Raw genomic sequence first — 22,733 nt, forward strand, 5'->3', positions numbered from 1 at the left:
CGTGTTGTAATTAGAAAACATCTACCCATTACTATCTATATCAAAGAAACTACTATTCAAAATATAGCAGAAGTGTTCAGATTCTGTAAGTCCACTATTATCCCAAAAGATGTTTTAAGTACACAAATTTGGTTTCTCACATCAGATTATGAGTTAATTAAATATCCATTAGCAACTATAGCGTTACAATCACTTTAAATATAACCTCTGGCTTGGAAACATCCCAAGTCAGACCCTTCCATATTCTCTCTTCATTACTGTAGCCCTAACTGACAGCACAGAGACATGCACTGTCAAGAGACAACACGCACTGATGTTTATAGTCTGATGTCACAGCAATACAGTGGGCCCTCGGTATCCATGGAGGTTCAATTCCTAGAACCACCATGGATGATGAAGTGAAATGATCAAATGATGATCATGAAATGATAATGAAATCCATGGGTTCAGACAGCTGCAATCCTCCAGAAGGCATTCGGAAACCAAAAACCGGAAGTTACAATTTTCAGCCTTCTGGAGGCCCTAGAAGGCCTTCTCAGGCCTGCTGAGGCCAAGCATAGCCTCCACAGCATCAGAACACCATCTGGAGATGATGGGAGCAAAGCTTCCACACTTTGGACAAACCCAGTGGGTTCAGAACCCGTGGGTACTCAAATCCATAGGAAAGAAGGGTCACCTGTACTAGAAGATTAGTTCCAATGTGAAGTTAGATGTTTACTTCTAGCTATAACCTGAAGCGAAAATTGTACCTCATCTGCAAGAAGTGATAATTCAGTGCTGTTTGCAGCATCATAATCATAAAGAACTCGAGCTTTTCTGCTGCCACTTGATGACTTCAGTTCACCAAAGCTTGAAGTAGCTGCTGTATTGCTTATTGAAGACAAAGAAGCTGTAACAGAGGCAGAAGGTGTAATAGTAGAACTACTTGGTGCATAGGTTGAGGACGACTGATTATTGTTTGCAAGAAATGTAGATGGAAAGCTGTGAAGACACAAACAAAAAACATTGATTGAACTTAGCATATGTCCAATGTTACCAGTTTGTGATAACTAGGTTTCTAAGTGCAAGTTTATCATCTATATCTGCCAATTACTATTAGCTACTTGTCACACATTGTGTATTGCAAACTAAAATGGGTTTTAGATGCCATCTTCTTCCCATCTTACAACAGAATCTTCTGTCAAGATGAGCAAACAGTTGCTAAGTATTATTCACAGCTTTTAAGAATTTCTAGATTATATGGTAAAACTAAAGCTTTTTCAAATTTTTTTTTTAAAATTAGTGTTCATGTAGATCAGTGTTTCTCAACCAGTGGTACTCATACCACTGGTGGTACTTGCGGGACCCAGACCTGGCAGTGAGACCGGAAACACAACAAACAGTGGTAGCAGGCTTAGCTCAGTTGTCAGAGCTCCAGCGTGTGCTTTTTGCATACTAGAAAAAGCCCTCCCATCCACCCTGAGTCTTTTACTGGTGTTTGTTGCATCATGTCTGGTCTCTCAATCCAGAAGTAACTGCAGATGACATCACTGCCAGTTACTTCTGGTGGTACTTCCAATTGGTGGACTGTGCAAAGTATAATGGTGGGCAACAAACATTGAGAAACACTGATGCAGAAGCATTAGATCTCAAGTTTGTTTTCCTGTTCTGAGTGCACTACTGGATTTTACCCTATTACTAGTGGCCTTTTGTTGTGTGGCATTCATTTTACACAATCAGGACCTTTTCTCAAGGAAACAAATTCTCAACAATCTAACGGCAAGTAGATCCAATTTCTCCCCATAATGCATATTCACAACATTAATTCAATGAATAGGGGCAGTCTAAAACTGTAAAAACAAAACACTGCTATAATGCGAAATTGGGTTATAAAATGTGATATCCTGCTCAATTAATGAAATAACACCAACATGACCTATTATAGTAGTTACGGAGCACCTGTGGATCACCCTGAGTGCTTCTGACTGTGTTTCTAAGCCGCTAACTCCCTTGGAGCTCTGTTGCTTTAACTGGCTGTAGAGTATTCTGAGCATGCTCGGAAGCTGCCAAGGAAGTTCTATGGAAAGTAAAACGGAGCCACAGTGCATATTTACTTGTTAGTAGGCAACCATGCCTTGGTCCACAGAAAAGGGCAGGCTGAGAGAAATGCAGTGTCACCAGATTGTCCTGCTCCAATGAACACAGGCCCCAAAAACGCTCAAGAAGGAAGTCTCTCCAAGCTGATAAATGTATTGAACCCTATGGAAAGTGAAACTGAGCTACACATTCATGTTTACTCATGAGTAAGCAAATGATTGCTATGTTGGTGTTTTGTTCCTACACTTTAAAACCAGTTTGTTTCTATAGCAATTCAATGCTATGCTCAATTTCTGTTGGTTCAAGTTGCTATCTTCTCAATGTTTTAATTTGTTTGTGTTTGGCAGCATTAGGTTCATTGTAGTTGTTCATATAAGTAGCATGCAAATCCTAAACAGCTCCTGTAAGTTTAATTCAAGTAGTTGACTATGTTGTGCTCTTCAGGTGTGTGTTCAGTTGTAAAATATGCTGATATTGATACAGATTAAATCCTCTCTGAATCTTGCCACCATATCTATGAATTAAGCTACATCAGTTGTCTTGAAAAATTACATAAAGGTATTGCATTCTGTTTCAATATTGCAATATGGATTTGAAGATACAAATGCAAATACAGGTACTCCCACATTATCTGCAGGGGTTCTATTCCAGGAATCCTCACAGGTAAGGAAACCTGTGGATAACAGAAAGAGTTGGAAGGGACCTAATAGATAACCTAACAGGTGCTTGTTGAGTCTCTGCTAGGAGATCTCCAGTGAGGGAGAGTCCACCACTTTCGTCGGCACTCTGTTGCACTGCCAATCCTCACCAGCAGGAATTTTTTTCCTAATATCCAATCGGAATCTATTCTCTTGCAGTTTGTACCCATTGGATCCAGTTCTACTAGAATCTGGTGGTTTTGGGGGCCCTGAAATCTTCCAGAGGTGAGGGGAGCTGTGCTCCTCTAGCCTCCGCAGGGTGTATTGAGGGCCTGGGAGGCTGTGCACAGCAGCCTCCCTGGCCCACCAAATGACTTCTAAGGCCTATGGGAAGCCTTTGAAGGTCACTTCTGCTTTTTACGAAAAACTGGAAGTGATGTTGAAAGGCCTTAGGGAGGCCAGGGAAGGCTTTTGCAGCCCTCCAAAGGTCCTAAAATATAAATTCTGCTCCAGTCGCACAGTTCCTAAATTTGAGTAAGCTGAATCGAGCCAAGCTTTCTGTACCAAGTAATTGCTGAGTAGATTACATCTTGGCAATATCTGCAGAGTAACTGATTGTTTTCTGTCTTTTAAACAATTCATGTTTGTATGTAAAATGTAATGTACGTTCGTATCTGTGTGTACACGTAGGTGCGCACATATACATATATTTGTGTACTACTTAGGTTTATATTCTCTCTACGGTTTCTGTACAGAGTCTTCACCTATCAAATGTTTATGCCTAATAAAGGTTTTGTTGACTGTCAGTTCTGCTTTTTATAATAACTGGAAGTGACCTTCTAAGGCCAGATGCAGCCTTCCTGGCTCTCTGGAGGCGAGGAGAGCACAGTTCCCCCTGCCATGAGGGACCAGAGGGTCCATGTGGGTCTGACCCATGGGTTTGGGGACCCATGGATTCTGAAATCTGCGGGTCCTGAATCCACAGATACAGCGGACCCACTATATCTCTTTATAAAACTAGCTGAAGTACCCAGTCTTTCAACAGATTACAAAAGTAATTAATTTGTACCCCAACGATGGTCTAACATCCAAGTTTTAAAAGTAACTACGTGGCTAGTTGTTCTTAGTACACTATATATGTAGTTTTTCCCTGCAGCACAAATATCACCAAGTTACTCGGTTTACTAACCTTTAAACTTGCTACATAAAAGTGTCCAAGGGAAAAGCAATCTTGCCTTGCATCACTGCCACCCTGTTTTGTCCCTGACTTATTGATAGTCATCACAAAGCATACTTGGAGTGCGAACAGCAGTCTTTTAACATCAAAAGGTTAGTCTGATGGAATAATTGGACCGATTTCTTCTGTGGTGAAGAATTCAATCATTATCCTTTGTTTTATGAATATCTGAAACATCCACTATTTTGAACTGCTCATGCGGCCAATGTCACTCATGTGACAAAACGCACTGCCACTCAGTATGGTGAAACCAGACATATCTAGTGGCCATCAAGAAAATCTCACAACATTATGTGGTGCCAGATTTGAAATAAAATAAATAGGAGGCATTTCTTTTGTACCAACTCTTGTAAATTTTAACCAAGTACAAAGCGACAGTTATCTGGAGAGAGCAAGAAGTCACTCTCAAGCAGGCAATAACTGCTTCTTGCTGAAAACCTCCATCCAACCTCCAGCGACAAGGAGAAATGAAACAACTTTTTACTTGGATTTACTCTCATGGCCTTTATACTCAATCAGTATCATGAAGATGGTTTTACTCAAAAAGTACTAACTTAAATACTCAATTTATTGACTTATACTGTACTCAATAAGTACCATGAGTGGGAGCTATGAGGTCTTGTTTTATTCATTTCTTTGCAATCAAGGTTGTTCTGCAGGACAGGCAAGGTTTTTGTATGTGCTAATGGAATCAGTATTTGTCACTCAATAAAAAAGGTCATCGTTTTTATACAGAAGACAGTCTGTTCATTTACCAAAATAGTTAACAAAATAGTTGTAGTTTAGAGCTATGGCTTATTGCTTTCTCGGTTTCCTTACCACAGTGGTTCTCACACTCCCAGGGAGCTCGAGAACTACTGTAAGTGCATGAGGGGCAGAGGGGAAGGCAGTGACCTTCAGAAAACAAAAGTGGAACAATTGCGCCGCACTTCCGGTTTGCAATCACAAACCAGAAGTGGGGCGCGATCGCTCCACTTTCAATTTCTAAATCTCAAGGAGCCCTTCAGACAGTCGCACAGGGCTTCCCGCATCCCTGGGAGGCTGTTGCAGTAGTAGTAGTAGTAACTTTATTGTCATTGTGCTACAGCACAACAAAATTTATGCACCTTTGAGATACAAGCATAAATATATACAACAATTCCAACAATCACACTCTACACACTCACCCACACATTCTATACAACATGCATCATAATATAAAAACAGTGTAACAGACCATAATGCCCAGGAGCATGGTAACAACTATATCACCTTATTCAGCGTAATTATGGCTGTGGGATAAAAACTATTCAGGAATCGTGTGGTGCATGCTCTAATAGTTCTGTATCATCTACCCGAAGGCAACTGCACGATCTTAATTCTCTGCAGTGCTTTTTTGTCCCCTGCAGAGCAATTTCCATACCACACCAAGGTTTCATAGGTTAGGACACTCTCAATGGTGCAACAATAGTAAGACAAGCAGCTGCCAGGGTAAGACACAAGGTAAGCTGCCAGCTTACCAGGGATTGGTAAGTACTTGCCAATCCCTGCGCATGTGCGGCCCCCCCCCCAGCAACGTGATCCTGGGGATAGCATTGCCGTCCCCACCCCTTAAGGGGGCAGAGTACAGGCCCTCAGGCTGGGGCATTGCCCCAGTTTGAGAATCACTGCCTTACCACTTCGTGGGTTTCCTTACCTTACCTCATCTTTGTTTTCATCACTACTTTCTCAGCCATCAACATAAGTAGCCACTCCCACTCTCAGTAGCCTCTCTTCAAGCTTCCCCTTACACTATCATAAACAAGCAGAAGCTGCCGGTTGTCAGCATGAGTAGTCAATGACTTGTCCCCTAGCCTATATCAGTTAAAGTGCTTCCCAAGGGAACATTTTTAACATATACACAGATTACTGGGAACGCAACCACTGTGTAAATTGAGAGCTGCCTGTATGTTGAATTGTTGTTTATGTTTGTTAGTATTACTGATTAGTGGCTATGAGCTGTCTTGGAGGTCCTTTGGGGGATGAAAGGCACATTAAGAATGCCTAAAAATAAAATGTTATGAAAGAACAGGGTGCTATTTTTGGTATATTTATTTTCCATGCAGAAATCTTCTCAGGATAAAGCTATATCCTAACTTTTGTTCTTAGGTATAGCCCAATCTCTATTCCTAGAGGAAAATCCTACTGGAATATCCTATTGGAATATCTTCACACACACACACACACACACACACACACACACACACACACACACCCTGGAATATAAAGAGCATCAGTTAAATTTGGACAGAACCTTAGGGTAATACAGCAGCACTGCCACACCTAACCTCTTCTGGCAAGTTCCCAGAGATACTTTTAAACCATGCCAATGCCTTCTATTAGCAAGCCAAGTTTTAAGATGCAGCTGCCCACTAGAGACAGACTTTCAGTGAACATGACAACTGTTTGCCAACAGGAAAAACCGCAACCCTAGCTGGACAGTTGTTCAATATTATACGAAATCTGATAATATTCTTCTGCCAGGAAACACAAACACACTCAATCTGTCACTCTTCACTTGTACACATGCATTCTTTTGTTGGGCTCTAGGTGGTCTGCTGCAGATCCCTTGATGTAAATCTACGAGCACCAAGCACCAGGTCTCGTACAAGCACCAGGACAAGCCTAGTTGCATTTAAGTAAAAGGCTATTAAAAATTACAAACCCATGGCATTTACACAATAACAGCCATTTCCTTTCTTCTGCTATCCATCTGTTATTCTGTCCTGCTACTGTGTAGCATCAGAAGCCAACTCCTAAGATGTCTGAAACAAGATCAGACAGTAATGCTTCTATTGATTTCTTTAAATCAAGTTTGTGATTTAAACATGTTTGCCTGTTTCAATGAGGTGAGGCAGCATCAATTGGCTGTCAAGTTGCTTTCATCTGGAGATTTTCTAGCAACTGAGTAGCAGTAGGAAATTATGGATAATTTAGTTTTGTTACCTTCCAAGTTGTTTCTGAAGATCCAACATATATTGGTAACACTGTGCATAGTAAGTCATCTGAGCTTCTACAAAATCATTCAGACAACGAAGATGATGTGCCTGCAATGTTAGAGTTCAAAATGTTAGCGCAAAAAAAAAAAAAAAAGAATTATTGCATTAGCTTGCATCAAATTTCAAGTGTCCTTCTAGGGTGGTTGGATTGGGGCATGGAGGCATTGTTTTGCAATGGTTCTGCTCCTTCTTGGCTGACAGGTCTCAGATTGTGCTGCTGGGAGTGCCTCCATGCTGTTTAATATCTAACTGAAACCACTGGGAGAGGTCATCAAAGGATTTGGACCAGGGTATCACTATCAGTTGCGGGCATACTTGAATTGGTCAAAACGGACCACAGCATTCCATGCCTTGATGATATCCTAGTTAGATTACTGCAACATGATCTATGTGGGGCTGCCTTGAAGACTGTCCAGAAACTACAATTGGTGCAGAACACAGTGACCTCTAATGGTTATTGGAGTTCAATGACTCAGTTATGTTTGGCAGCCAGTGCAACTGCTGAAGCAGCAGTCTATCTGTGTCTGGGTCCAATTCAAGGTGCTGTTTTTTTTATTTTTAGTCCTTCACAGCTTGGTACCAAGTTGTTCCAAAGGACTGCAGTATGGGACTGCCTACTCCCATATATTCTGTTCTGCCCCCTTTGATCAACAGAGGAGGCTGTACTGTATATGCTGCCTTTGACAGAGATGGGGGGCGTGACAACCAGAAGGCCTTATTAAATAAATAAAAGTTCTTTCTATAACATCTTAGGGAACAACTTCTAACCTTCTGAACACTACAGTTCACTCTATAGCATATGCTGTACAGTGGTACAAATTGAGAAAAAAGTATCTTGTCTTTACATTCCTTTCTTCATAACACTACTAATAACCCTAAGAAGATAGGGTAACCTCTAGCAGAGAATTTTAAGTACAGGTGGGAAATCAGTTCTTGGACTCCCTGCTGATACTAAAGATTGCAGATAAGCAAGCCCGTTATTTTTGGCCTCTTATGGGCAACCCGAGGTGCTGTTTTTTCACCTCTCTGGGCCATTCCGAAGCCCACAGAGGCAGAGGGCAGACCTGCACAGTCTGTGGGCTTCAAAAAGCCCTCCAGAAGGAACTGGAGCAGAACTCCAGACTCCTTCAGATGTGCAGGTGTGGCCCAACTCTGGGTGACCTGTATTGAGCCAGTTCCGAAGATAAAGGATCTGCAGATATGGAGTCATCACCTGTACTGACATGGCGGTTGTATAAACTGCTTTATTTTATCATGCTCAATTGGTTACGAGACACATACCATGCCAATATTAATATACTCTTTCCCAAGCACCCACTCTGCCCCAAATCAAAGTTATCCATATTTATCCATGTACGTACATAAGCAGTCTTCTACAGAGATAGGAGATAGTTTCATTATTTTCTACTCGGTACTTACATGTGTGCTGCTAATGCCTTCCAACAGAAGTCTAGTAATTTCTGCTTGCCGATCAAACTCACTTTGGGCTATCCTTACTTCCTGTTCAGACTGTAAAATATTACAACTTTTAAAAACAGAAGATTACTGAGCTGATAGGCAGAATACACCACAACCTACTAAAAGAATAAATGAAACTTACTTAGCAGTGTACTTTGTTTCCATTATTTGTTGAAATACAAGGTCAGAAGCCTCTTTTGTGAATGGAAGCCACTGCCATTCACACAAGGAGTAGAGTGATATTCATCAACATTTCTTAACTCTGGAGCTGTCCTCACCTAACAGAAGCCTGATTTAGAGAGTTCCCACAACCCTCGAGAACAAGGGTGTCAAACTTGTTTCACATAATGGGCCAAACAGCATTGATGACACCTGCTGAGGGCCAGAAGTGACATTATTAAGCAGATGATGGCCTGAAATAAGCACTTCATTCTCACATAGAAATTCATTAGCTGCAAATGGCAGAAGAGGAAATGTGCAAATCTTGTTGATAATTTCAAGTTATGAGAAAGCCCAATTATAATGGGAGCAGGAGAAACTGGTTCTGGGACAGCATCTGGCCTGCAGGCCTTATGTTCAACACCTCTGCTCTACAATGTTTTTGCCAGTGCAGTGGGCTAATGGGAGAAAGGAGCAGGGAATCTTCTTTCTTCATACATTCCTTAGTAAACAATCTATGGATTGCATCCCCCAACTTGCCTATGGCACTCTAGCCCATCATCTAAATTATATTTCAGCGATAGTAGTCTGGATATCATGAAACTATGCTAGGTTTTCTCAATGTTTTCTTTGCTCATGATTCCATTGTGAGCCTCCTTTACCTCTGTGGCCCTCAAAGCCACTAATCGTCAGAGGGGGAAGGTGCTTTCCCATTTGCACTGCTTATTCTAATAATCTGTACCTTATTTCAAAAGAAAACTTTTAAAGACACAAAATGTATAGTAACAGCATAAGTCTGCTAACAAAAAAAATGGTAATTGGCACTTCAGTCAGTGTGATCTATGTAACAAGTTCATCATATGCCTAGCAGTTAATTTTAGGTGCCCCTCTCAGACACCATTGCCCTAGAAGTAGAAGTTTGGCATGGCCCCCTAGAAAGTTGTATGGTCCACATTGAGTATAACTGCTCTATGCCACTAAACAGCCTGTCTCCAAAAGCACTTACAGCATTACACTATCTTTCACTTGTCAAGCCCTGTTAGAAGCTCGAAGGCTTGCAACTGAAAAAATGGTTTGAGCAATAGTGGAAACCACACACGCACATCTACCAAATCCACCTATTACACTGAAAGAATTACCACAGTGCATCTGCCAAAGGCCTGCCATCTCTGTTGAAGGCAAAGCAGTGCTTACTGACAGGAAGGGGTAGCTCACTATTCCAGCTTTAGAGACTAGAAATACCTTTTTTATAGGAGGCAACAAGAAATATTGATCTATAAATCTTTTCCAAAGGTACATGTGGAATAGCATCATTGTTCCAAGATAGCTATGACAGATTCTGCCAGGGGCTGAGCATTTCATTGCTTGGTCCGTAAAGACCATGCATTTCTATACAGATCACTTTAGTTCAGAAATCTGCTTCTAGCTTTACTACGTTAGCTGCTCTTGCGTTTCAGTATACTCAAATGTGCCTTTAGAAACAAGACAGCACATAGAGATTACAGAAAGTCCTTACATAGCTGTGTTTGTATTAACAGATAACTTAATGAAGAACACAGCTATTGGTTGCTTGCTTGTATAAAGTGTCTCTTTTTTGTTAGAGATCAAGAAAGTTTAACTAGGCAATGTTCATAGTAATGACAGTCCAAAGTTCTTCAGAGAATGAAGAAAATATAAGGCTCTGAACTATAGGCGTGCATCTGGGTTGCAGAGGAATGGTGTTTGCCCTACTTCAGACCCCATCTTTGGAAATTATGTATTCCAGACCCTACAAATATAAAAAGGCTACCACCAAGAGACTTGGAAACCTGTGTGAAACATTACAATACATTAATTTCCCTCCCATTCCATTCAAAAGTAAACACAAATGAGGAAAACAAATGAAAGTAACAGTCAACATAAGCTTTTTTCTTGCATGCACCTTACTCTATACAAATAGTTACTATTTATAGCTTATTAGTTCAGTATTAAGCATTTCAACATTTTAAAACTATCAGTAGCAACATAAAAGACGTAACCTCATAATGTACCTTTAATGATTTCCTTAACAACCCAAAACTAAAAGGTAAATAAACTAAACAAGGAATCCAATAATTCTGGGAAAAGCTGTTGTTATGGTATCAGCCCCAGGCCTGCAGGGAATTTACAGGCTGGATAGAGCAAGGCCCTGACATCTTGGCCTGGCACACAGTATAGCATCATGGGAGTGGCTGATGCAATACCTGTCACCTGGTATGTCATCCCATGTATCACCAGATGGTGAGTCATCACATCACCAGACAGTAGCTCGCCTCTGATTGGCTAGCGCCAGTATATACTGCAGCCTGTGCAAGCTGCGGTGTGGGAGATGAGAAGTGGATTGTGTGCGGGAAGCTACGTCGGTGAGGATCGTGAACTGTCTGTTGGAAAGGAGCGCTATCTGAACTGTTTGCTTGCAAGTCTACTTGGAACTGTAAATATCTTGTACATAGTAAAGGACATCTGGTGGTGGACAACTGCCGTGTGTCGTCTTCATTCCCGGGAGTGCGTTGCCTGGCCTTGAGCTGCAGACACAGCGCTTTGGGCCGCTTGCTTACTGCAACAGCTGTAGTTCAGTAGTAGATCAGATGCTTTGTATGCAAAAAGCTCCAGGTTCAACTGATGCTTCTGCCAGGTTTGGCAGAGAAAAAAATCTTGTCTGAAACCCTGGAGAGTCTCTGCCAGTCGCATATTTTCAACCATATTGTGCTAGATGGACCAATGATCTGACTTGATGTACAGCAACTTCCCATGTTCAGTCATTATTAAGATGGTAAATGATACATTTGTTAGCATGCATGGAATAAAATTTCATATTTTACAGTTTCATGTGCTTTTTCATGTGCTTATAAAAGAACAGAATACAGGCCACTAGTTAGAAATTGCCTTGAGCCATTCATTTCAAACATGATAGCTGGCTTGTTTAAAAGAACTAAACTCAATGAATCTTCATTCAAGAATGAAACTTAAATACAGAAGATATTGCCTTATAGCACTGCAGTATAAGAGTTCTAAAATATGTTCTTGTCATTCAAATAAAATAAAATCATATTTTCTCTTGCATCTTGTCACAAGAAACTCACATGTCCTTTGCTGTTATGATGTCCACAAGGTATGTGGATAACTTAGCCACTCAAATTATAACAGTACAATACTAGTCTCTTCTCGATAAACAAAACACAATCAATGTAATGCTGAGATAATATTCAAATAATTTCAGAACAGACAGCTTCAGTTAGTTTACTTACTTTTGTTACTTCTTCTGCCCAAACCTTGTAAGCATAAAAAGTGAACAAACGACATGAAGCATTTACCTCATAAACTTGCATTGTGAATTCTTTAGCAAATTCTTCCAATTTCCTTGCTCATATTTACTTGTGTAATGTATTTAATAGTTAACTAGTAGATCTTCTTGTTTACTTAAGCTTTTAGTTACTAAATACTGTCACAGACCATGCAGTATGCAATTTTCTGGTATACAAGCCTATTGCATACAATGACAGATATATCTTTGACAAAAACTAAATCAGTAAAAGGGAGAGGTTTTCATTGCTAGCTAAAATGCCTGTTTCCACTTCCCCTTGCAGCTAAATCTGTAAGACATATTTCACCTCAATTATTGTTAGTTATAAGCACCTACTTGCCAGAGACAAATTGTTTGCCCAATAATGTCTTCAAACTGCTATGAACTAAGAGTGACTGAAAGTTGTATACTTTCAGAGCATACAACTCCCCAGTTTAAGGTCCTTTTGAGACACAATACCAAACCATGGTTTGAGAGAATGAAGCTAAGGGAGCCTCAGGTTCACACTCTCTCCACTCTCACAAGCAAGATAAAGTTACTGCTTGTCCTTTAACAAAGTGCAGTTTCCACTAAGTACCATCTCAAAACTGAGATTTGCAAATTAATGCTATTTAGAACAAATGATCATGCCACAATTTAATGAATTATGAATAAATTCATAATGACATTAAATGACATTAAATGCATCCAACATATAGCAAGTTTACTGAAACACTATCAACACAAATAACACCAGAAAGATCAGTGATTTCTCTTGCTATCCAAGCCTTTTTTCACAAAGGCAAATCAATAATTTAGAAGTTTAGGTTATCCCAACAGTTATGGAATGTGTTCCACTCCCTCCCTGACTTTACTGCATTGAAGACAGTGTGGTGCTTCCCACAATTTTAATATACCCAAACATGGACATAATTTCACTAGTAGTACCTGGAAAATGACATCAAAAATCTTTATCAGATGTTAACACACAGAACTTGCACACAATCTGATTTTTAAATTTGCTTGCTGTGCTTGTAAAGAAACTTCTTCTGTACTTTAGTTTGTTATGTTTTTAAAAGGTGTCTAAATTACAAGGACTCTTCAAAGCACAACCCCCAATTTTAACTCCACAATTAGATGAGCTGGAGCATCCTTCCTTCCAATAGCGAAGGGAAGCAGCCAAGTGCTTCTCAGCTTAGGACTGAGCAAAACTTAGGAGCAAGATAGGGCCTCCCAAAAATAAGGACAGTGATTATTATATACCTTACTCTCTATGCATGCAGAAATTCATAAATGAAAAGAAGTTTGTTAAAAGCCAATAAACAGATAATAAAATAGCCCTGCAAGCTTCTGGGATCTACAGAACATTAAGAGCTGCTCGCCATTAAACAATAAAAAACTGAGGCAGGGAACTGGCTTGCTCAAGCTCTTACTAGCTTATAGTACATATTCTGGAAATATGGCAGTTGAAAAATATGCACTATAAAAAAATACTCTGCTCCCTGCACTGTACAGGAATTTTTCAAGAAGAAATGACACTCCCTCCCCCCTTTCCACTCTCTGAAACTACCAGCCTGAGCAAATAGTAATAAAAATGTTCAAGTACAAGGCTCACTACCAGCCCCTAATCTGACCCTTCAGCAATCAGGGGAGTAGGGGGAGGAAGAAAAATTATGTTACTTTGCTCTCCTCATCCCAGACTCGAATAGCAGGTGTGTAAAGCTCCTGTTCCAGACTCACTGGAGCCCCTGAAAAGCACTCTTAAGGCCAGGTGAAGGGAAAAAGAAAGCCATCAGAATGGTCCTGATCAGATGAACGCAGAGCTCAACAAACACTCCAGTATGCAGGCCCCCTCTACCGTAATAAAAAAGATAAAAACAGAGGTTTGAGCAGTTGGTAAGGTGAAGCTTTTTATTTGGTTTAGTTTTGCAGTTAGGTGGGTAGAAGGATAGAGCATCCTTCTAAGAAATGTGTCCCAGTGCTAAAAAATTTGGGAACCAATGCTCTCCCAAAACTGCTGTTTGGGAACCACTTTAGGTTCTAATGAGAAACAGAAGATCACTGTGAGAAAAATGTTCTACCGTCACATCAAGCCATTAAATACATTCTGTAGAATCAATTGTATTAGATAATCTAACCAAGCCAGAAATAGCCTCTGAATGTTATATCTGAAAATAAGTAAAACACAATTAGCTAGATTTGCTAAACACACATGCAACACCATTAGGCATTTGGAAAAAGCACGATACAATGCTTTAATGCTTTATTCAGCATTTTAAATTTGAGATATTGCTTCATTTCCTAAAATAAATCTTACTTTAGAATAAATATGAAGTTGACAAAACATTACAAACTTGTTAATTTGATGTACTGCCTCATGCCAAATATATAAAATGGGCAATATGTACAAGTAGAAAAGCAAGAGAAAACACTTGAAGAGATGTTAAGACAAGAGGCCAACAAACCTTTAGCCATTTTACATGCAGCAAGTTGAGCATGTAAGAAACATTTACCATAATGTTATTTTCTTCAGGTGGTGACAGGTTTAGTTGCTTTAAGTGCACAAAGACAAAACTATGTTAAATTGTGAAACAAGACACAAAACTGATCTCAGCAGTTGATTAGTTCAGAAACCTAGCCAGATAGTGTCTGTAATGCACCAAACATGATAAAGTTCTACTGTAATGTTGGTAAGCAGAGACAAAAGATACACCATGTCCAAACAATTATGCTTCATACATGAAGAGAGAGGGAGATCCCCAGGAAGTTTGTGCTTAAGTGTCATCAATATATAGATGACACTGACTTCCACATGTTGTTCAAGCCACTTAACCCTAGAAAAATAGTAGAAACTCTGAACCAGTGTTTGAAGGCATTTTTGGGGTGGATGAGGGCAAAAACTAAGGCTGAATTTGGATAAAGCCTCTGCTGTAGGTGGGAAATACATTGAATTCCTCCACCTAGAGGATTGGTATTTTAGACTGGGTTGCACTCCCCCTACAATAGCAAGTGTGCAGTTCAAGAGTACTTCTGAACTCAGCACTGTTTCTGGATACCCAGGTAGTGACAGTTGCCAGGAGTGCATTCAACCACTTCTGGATGATTTGCAACCTGTGGCCTTACACAGAACAGCTAGCCTTAGCCACTTTTCCACACTACGATCACATTCAGACTATACTACTTCAACATACTTATGTAAGGCTGCCTTCGAAAAAAGGTCCAAAAACTTCAATTAGTACAGAACTTCACAGCCAGAGAGGGCACAAGTAATAGGAAGCACGTAATTCCAATTTATTACCATCTATCACCAAGCTTCCAACTTGTTTCTGCACTGTTCTTGGTATTTAAATCTCTTATGCCACAATCGTATCCAATGTTCCAGCACTGATGCAGCTGTGCCAACAGGGCATGTGCTGCTTTCTGCAGTAGGGGGCAGCCATGGAATTCTCCTCAAGGTAAGGAAACATTTGTTACCTCGGATTTCATTGTCACTGGAGAGTTGGATAGGATTGGGCCCGAAGTGTATGGGATGATGTTACCTGCCTGCTATGAAATACCAAGCTGCTCGGGCTTTGAGTTCTGCTATGACGGTTCTGATATCTAGCTTGCCACTTACATAATATATCCGGTAGGTACTAGGATATTTTTGGTGGTTGCCTCGCAGCTGAAGGAAGTAACAGATATCCCAAAATGGTGGCTGTTGCCAGGGTTTTTTTCCCCAGCCTCAGCTGGTGCACCAGCTGCAGCCATATCCAAGGACATTTGACCTGACTATGGTGGTCCATGCACTGGTGACATCTCAATAAGATCTCCCCTGCTTTTTTGATGATTCACTCTTTCAACACATTTCGGTTACATCCAGAAGTCATTCATTAAATGCATGCTCCACTCTTTCAACCTCTCTGCTGTTCTAAGGCTAAAATTGCCCTCCTCCATATTGATTTGCAGATGACATGGTGATTCAACTGTTTTGGCATGCATGTGTGTGAGAGACAGAGAGCGCGCGCATGCCAATGCCAACTTTAGCTCCAGATCTATTCCCATTCCCAAAGGACATCAGAGTCCAACTGCAGAAATCTTTGTGTGACAGTAGGAATTTACAAGATAAAAAAGGCTTTTGCAGTTTACCTAGCTAAAAAAGCATTAGAAGCAACATTTGTAAACTAAAAAAAGTCTGGATTCAGCTTTTCAACATGTCTGCTTTTCACCAGTGCTCCAGTCCTTAACCTGTCAAATGAGCGGGGGATGCCTATATTGTAATGTGCTCTGTGAGCTGCCCTCTAAAACAGTTCAGAAACTGTAACTATTACAGAACGAGGCAGTTTGGAGGTACAGCTGTGTTGGGCTGCTGCTCCAGCATTTGCACTGACTACCAATTCATTTCTGGGCCCGATTGAAGATGCTAGTGTTAATCCTTAAAGCCCTATATAACCTGGGACCAGTGTACCTCAGAGACCACCTGTTGCTATATGTTCCACTCCATTCCATAAGGCCATCAGAGAGGACCCTGCTTTGTGTGCTGCTGTTAAAAGAAGGTGAAGGATGGTGGCAAGAACCAGGGCCTTTTCTATGGTGATGCCACAGTTATGGAACTCCCTCCATTAAAAGTTAAGAACAGCTTCCTAATTAGAAATACTCTGGCAGGGGCTGAAGACGTTTTTTGTTTCAGTTAGCACGGGGGAAGTGTTTTTTTATTCTTGCTGCCAGTGGCACTATGATTTTTATGGTTGTGCTGTTTTAGCTGCCTTATTTTGGAAGCTTGCTTTTAGTAGCTTAGATTATTAGTTAACATTCTGCTCTATGCTGCAATGGTGATTAAGCGATACTTTCAAATTACATTGATTTGTTGGGTTTCATTATTTATTTTACATTTTTATTGAAATTGAATTATTAGCCACCTTTAGCTCTGGAACAGCAGGATATAAATCTTATAAATAAGAATAGGAGATGCACTCAAGTGAGCACATGGTTTCTCTTCAGATCATATAAATATTTAAAAAGATACTTGTGATGCATAGACACACATTCGAGTTTCCTTTCACCATAGAACATGGGGCTCATAAACAACCTGAGCAAGTAAAAACAGTCTCTACATGACGAGACATGAGCTTTTACAAACTCAAAGGAGTTTTGGCTTCATTCAGGCTGCCAGTGTGCAACAAACATAGAAGTGAGAATGGTCAGATGGTCTAGCATACCTTGCAGACTAATTTAAACTTTTGTAGTCCTAATTTCAAGGTTGAGGTATACACATCCATTGTATAGCAGGCTAATAATGGTAACTAGGATAAGAAGAAGAGATTTTGGTATACTATGGGTGTAGTTAGCTCTCATCTGTATGCCTTTGCACATCAGAATTGTAGTCAGAGTTACTGTTAGTCTCTCTCCCCAATGACAGCCACTGCTCAATTTTTTCCCCTGTGTACATGTTTCCATCTGCCTAAGAAATGCATATTCATTCTCTTTTCCTTACTATTCTTCCCTTTCTAAATAACCTTAATGGAACCATGCTATTTCACCCAATATTTGTTTTCAAACAAAAGGGGCCGGAAAAAACAGAAGGCCAAGACTTGTCTTGCCAAAATATTACTGTAAACTGGTCAGGAGTTCACCTAGCAGAAGTAATTAGGAATCTACTGCAAAAAGTAACCAACAATTTCCTTCCAATAAAAACCTTTAGTGCAAATATGTAAAACAAAAAGGTACTGGTACTGATTGCTTGTAAGATCTTTGCAGGTGCTATTCTTCTGCCAAGCAAGTTTGTTGACAAGTTCGATTTAAGTGTTTTTCATTTAAGGTACAAACTAGAACACAATATTGTCCAAAATGGATGTACTTTCTGAATTGGGTGTTTGTAAACAATATATTTATAAATACTTAGATATTTTTATATATTAATGGTTAAATAGCGACTAATAACTTTGCTTTCAAAGCGCTAATGATTCCATATTAAACAACGAAGTACACTTCTGAAGTTTCACTGAGATAGATCTTACTTACTGAAGCTCGAGCTTCTGCTACTTTTGCCTTCTTCAGTCTGGTTTTGGCAGCATCCAAATCTAATCTTTTATTTTGTAACAATTTGCGTTCTCTCTGTGAAAATTGAGGTAAATTACTATTTAGGACAATATGAAAAAAATGCTTCAGTTTAAGTTAATATAACATGGAGCAGCACAGGAAAGTACAGATCCACTTCCTATTCTTGCCACATTCTGTAACCTTTGAAGCCCTTCTGTGTCACGATTCTGCTAGTATTGTACCTTAAGAATAATAATAATAATACTGGTATTTATATACTGCTTTTCTGGTTATCGGATTACTCCTCTGACTTTATTCAAGGCAGTTTACATAGGCAGGCTATCTCTAAACCCCTGAGCGGATTTTTACAATAACAGAAAGGTTCTATCTTTCAAGAACCGCACAACATTTCAGATGGATCTTTCATGGTCTGGTATCACTTCTGGCCCCCAGTTGCCTCCCATGCTGGCTGACAAGCAGTTCCTTCATCTCTCACTTGAAGGGCAGCCAAGATGCTTCTTTGCTCACACCAAAGAGCAGGTAGAATAACTCAGCTGAATGACAGTGATACTACTGTACATTTGATTGTGTACTTAAGTGGTACTAAATCTTTTTAAGTTTCAGTAATAAAAATGTCTGCAACTTACAGTAATGGTTTTATAATCCCCTTCTATGAAATTTCTTAGAGGAGTGAGGAAGTTTATCGCAGATGTCTGAATTAGTTCTCTGTCTGCAGCTCCAATTCGTTTTTGTGTTTCTCCACATTTAATGAGAGCATTTCCTACAACAGAAAAAGCATTGGGCAGTTCCAGCAAGGATTTATATAACATTCATCTGCAATTACAGGAATTTAAGCTCAATACCTAATGAATAACAAAACATAACTCCTGAAATTATGTCAACAACTAGGGTGTTTTGTACCTGAAAATTACAATAACTCCAGGTTTATACAGTGTGCTTTCCTGTCAACAATGCATTCTGCTTTTAAAGGCAGTTTTACACTTTCAAATGTGTCCCATCTATAGCTTCAGAAAATTAGGTTACAAACCACTCTTACTGTAGGCATTGTATATCACTCACCATAAACTTAGTTTCAAGACAATCTAAGCTGAAACCCTATACACACTTACTCAGGAATAAATTCTATTTCAATTGCTGCAAAATGTTACTAAGCATACGTATGCCTAAATGCCCTTACTATACAAAGTCACTTACCATACGCTGTTCCAGGACCAAACTCATTCCCAGCATCAATCATGTACTGGCCCAGTATTTCTGGGTTATTTAAACGACTTGGTGCTTTGCGATCTAGTTTTTCATAGACAAACTCTTCTATTCTAGCATCTGTCAAAAAAGTCATACAATCAATTGTAATCAAGTAATGACCAGTTTAAAAAGCAGTTAAAGTCACAAGAAGCACTGAGGAAAATTATAAAACCAAAGAATTGTTCCGTACTCAGGAATAATACAAGGAAGATTATAGGACACTCATCAAATTTCGTACAAAGTCAACTTTTATGAAATGCGAGTATTTACTAGGTAGAAAGGATGTTGGGTGAAGGTGTTACTTTTTTAAAAATGTGTTTTTCATATGCGATTACAGTTAGCAGTTTGTGTTCTAGAACAGCACCAAAATCCCCTTACTTCAATCATTTATGCCTCTTTTGGAGTGAGGAAATCCAAACTACTGATTAAGAGTAAGATACTGCCCTAAAAATTTATCCAACATGAAATATGTTAAAGAGACATTTCACATCAAAAATAAAATTTCTTCTATGAGAGATGCATTCATATTCACAACCATGGCCTGCATTTATGTAATTTACTTTTTGTATTGCCCTTCAATAGCTGACCAAGCAAAGACAATTGATTTAAGCACATTCTTTCCTATAAAAGTCTAGAAGCTCAAGATAAAGCACAAAACCAAACCCTACTAGATGTTACATTAAAAAAAATTAAAGAATAGTTTTGATTATTTCCTTCTAGCATAGAAATAATTTGACTTTCAGTTCCACAATGGTTCTTGTTTATTAGTATGCTGGCAAACCAGTACATTTTCCAAGTTAACTAATTCCCTAAATCAGTGGTACTCAAACTTTTCCCTTGACCCCTTGACCCCTGTGGCTGTTGGCCATGACTCCCCATCATGTTCCTGAGGGCTAGAAGTGACATCATTAAACAAGAAGTGACCATAAATATTAACTATATTAAATATATTATATTTATTATAATATAATATTAAATATATATTAACCATATTAAGTATATTAATCATATCATTAATTAAATGCAGATCTTAAAGATATATTATTAATACACAGTAATATACATGCTTTATAAATGATCAGCTGCTGATCACTGTTGGAGACAGGATGCTGGAGTAGGTAGATTTTGTCTGGTCCAGGAGGACTCATTTTTTTAAACTCTGTAAGCATACTAATAGAATTGTTTTATCAAATGAAGTTTGTGAACAACCAGTCTGACCAACATTACACACACACACCCCTGTGGACCCCAATCCAACTAGTCATTTCTCCCATTCTCCTTGGATAGGATTGAACCCTTTATTAATTTAATGAAATTAAATTCTTCCAGCAGCTGGTGGGAAAAACAAAAATAGACCATGAAAATATATCAGAGCTGATAAGGGTTTGGTTAGGAAGCTGATTTGTCTCCTATACTAGGAGATGCACAGCTCAAGCCTATGCATGTCTACTCAGAAGTGTCCCATTACAGTCAATGGGGCTTACTCCCAGGAAAGTGTGGATAGGATTGGGCTGGCAATCACTTCATCAATGGCTGATAAGTATTCCCTTCAAATAGCAAGATTCATCACTTTAAAAATACAGCCTTTCCTCTTCAGTCAAACAACAAGATTAACAAATCACTTTTTCTGCTCCTGGTCAAGTAAAGTGTGTGCTTCTCTCTCCCCTCCCCCTTTGCCAACTACATGGAAGCAACAGACCCCTGGTGACTGGTAAAATAGGAAGTGTTTTATTTGGGGGGGGGAGGAAAGCAGGAAGGTTTGGAGATCGAAAGGGGGGAGTGGAAGAGGGAGGGGGTTGAAAAGAGATTTCACTTTGATGAGAAGTGATCCCAGGCTGGGAAATAGGAACCAACCAGACAAGGATCAGCTAGGGTTAAGGACTGCAAGCTGAGCATGCTCGGTACTTGCCAGATGGGGGCTGGAGTCGAACAGCTTTGGAAACAACATGGAACACAGAAGGCGGCAGCCTTGGAGTGGAGGGAGAAGAGGACGGGGCAGCAGCAGCCACTCTGGCAGTCACTCTTGGAGGGAGCAGCTGAGCAACTCCCATTTCTTCTGCTTTAAAAAAGCGCAGATGAGGGGCAGAAGACGGGCTCGTATTCTGCCCAAGGGTGTGACTGTATTGCTGCGAGAGGACATCCCGCGCCTCCCCTTTGAGTTTCTGGTGGCTCCCTAAAGAGCCGTGCCTCACAGTTTGAGTAACACTGCCCTAAATCATTGGTTCCTAAATTGGTGTGTTGTGACACTCTGATGTCCAAAACCAGAAGTGGCTTCTGATCGCAATTTTTACTCATTCCCAGGCTTGGGGAGCACTGCAGAAGCATCTGTGGGGTTCCCTTCACCCCCAGAGGCCAGTGCTGGCATCAGGTAAGTCAGAAAACTCTCTCTTTCCCCAGAAGCAGCATGATTCTGGGAATAGCATCGCTGCCATCCCCCCCACACCTACAAAGACTTAAGTGGTTCCCTCCTCCTAAGGAGGACTTTGGGAACCACTGTCCTAAAGCATTGATTTAGCTACTTTGCACATCTAAAGTTACAGCTTTCCAACATCATCCAACTTTTCAGCAACAAAATAAGTTCCATTAGATCATCATTGCTGGGATATTCCCTCTCTCTACACCAGTGGTTTTCACACTTTTAGCACTGGGACCCACGTTTTTAGAATGAGAATCTGTCCGGACCCACCGGAAGTGACGTCCTCAAGCAGGACAATTTTTAACAATCCTAGCCTGCAATCCTACCCACACTTACCCAGGAATAAGTCCCATTTACAAACACTGTTAAAAGAATATACAAAGCAGCTTGTTAAAAGTACAGGTCTGTAACATTTCCCCAAATGCAGTCACCTACCATGGTAGCATCAAGTCTAATATATTAAAAATAAAATATTGAAATGAATGGGGACCCACCTGAAATTGGCTTGCGACCCACCTAGTGGGTCCAACCCACAGTTTGAGAAACACTGCTCTACACACATACAGATCCCCAAAAGACTGTATGACATCTGTTTATTATTAACATTCTGAAAATGTTCATAATACCTGAGCCAAATTAGAGAGAAATTCACACATTTTTGGTTTGACTTACTAATTTGTGGTCACCATTCAACTCTGCAAGTCTTGTGTGTGCCACAGTACACAAGAGATGCCTTTTCAAATTGCACTGGATTCCCAAGCAAAAGCAGTACTATTTGCACTATCTGCTTCAAAGTTCAGCACAACATCCAGAAAAAATGACTCTCCTTTCTGACTTGAAGTGGGGAGGAAGGGTCTCCTATCACATTTTTGGGCCAAGCAAGGAGATTTGGGGAGGTTTTTCTATGCAGCAAACACAACTTTAAAGTCTAAATTTTCCTCAAATTTTGATAACATCTAGCTAGGAGTATACAAGTACTCAAAAGACACATTATGGCCTCCCTTCCAATACCCCAAACACACAGTCTGTCTAGCTAAGCTCAGAAGTATAAAGTTGCTTTTCCAACATGACAGCTCAGCAGGTTTAAGTCATTTTTGCCCAACATTGCATATACGCCACAGGGACCAAATGTGTATACCATGGGCCA

At 40.0% G+C, this 22,733-nt stretch overlaps 1 protein-coding gene across 3 annotated transcripts in view; it reads right to left on the minus strand.

Moving 5' to 3' along the window:
* Nucleotides 1-22,733, minus strand: part of SH3GLB1 (SH3 domain containing GRB2 like, endophilin B1) — a 40,516-nt gene that overhangs the window by 11,444 nt on the left and 6,339 nt on the right. For all 3 annotated transcript variants that reach the window (XM_066623321.1, XM_066623320.1, XM_066623319.1), the window contains exons 3-8: nucleotides 19,120-19,248; nucleotides 18,552-18,685; nucleotides 17,887-17,979; nucleotides 8,388-8,477; nucleotides 6,916-7,016; nucleotides 750-981 (exon numbers count right to left, since the gene is read on the minus strand). In XM_066623321.1, coding sequence (XP_066479418.1) covers nucleotides 750-981; nucleotides 6,916-7,016; nucleotides 8,388-8,477; nucleotides 17,887-17,979; nucleotides 18,552-18,685; nucleotides 19,120-19,248 — 779 coding nt within the window. The remainder of the gene's footprint in view (nucleotides 1-749; nucleotides 982-6,915; nucleotides 7,017-8,387; nucleotides 8,478-17,886; nucleotides 17,980-18,551; nucleotides 18,686-19,119; nucleotides 19,249-22,733) is intronic.

The sequence above is a fragment of the Tiliqua scincoides genome, chromosome 4 (assembly GCF_035046505.1).
Source record: "Tiliqua scincoides isolate rTilSci1 chromosome 4, rTilSci1.hap2, whole genome shotgun sequence".
Classification (NCBI taxonomy): Eukaryota; Metazoa; Chordata; class Lepidosauria; order Squamata; family Scincidae; genus Tiliqua; species Tiliqua scincoides.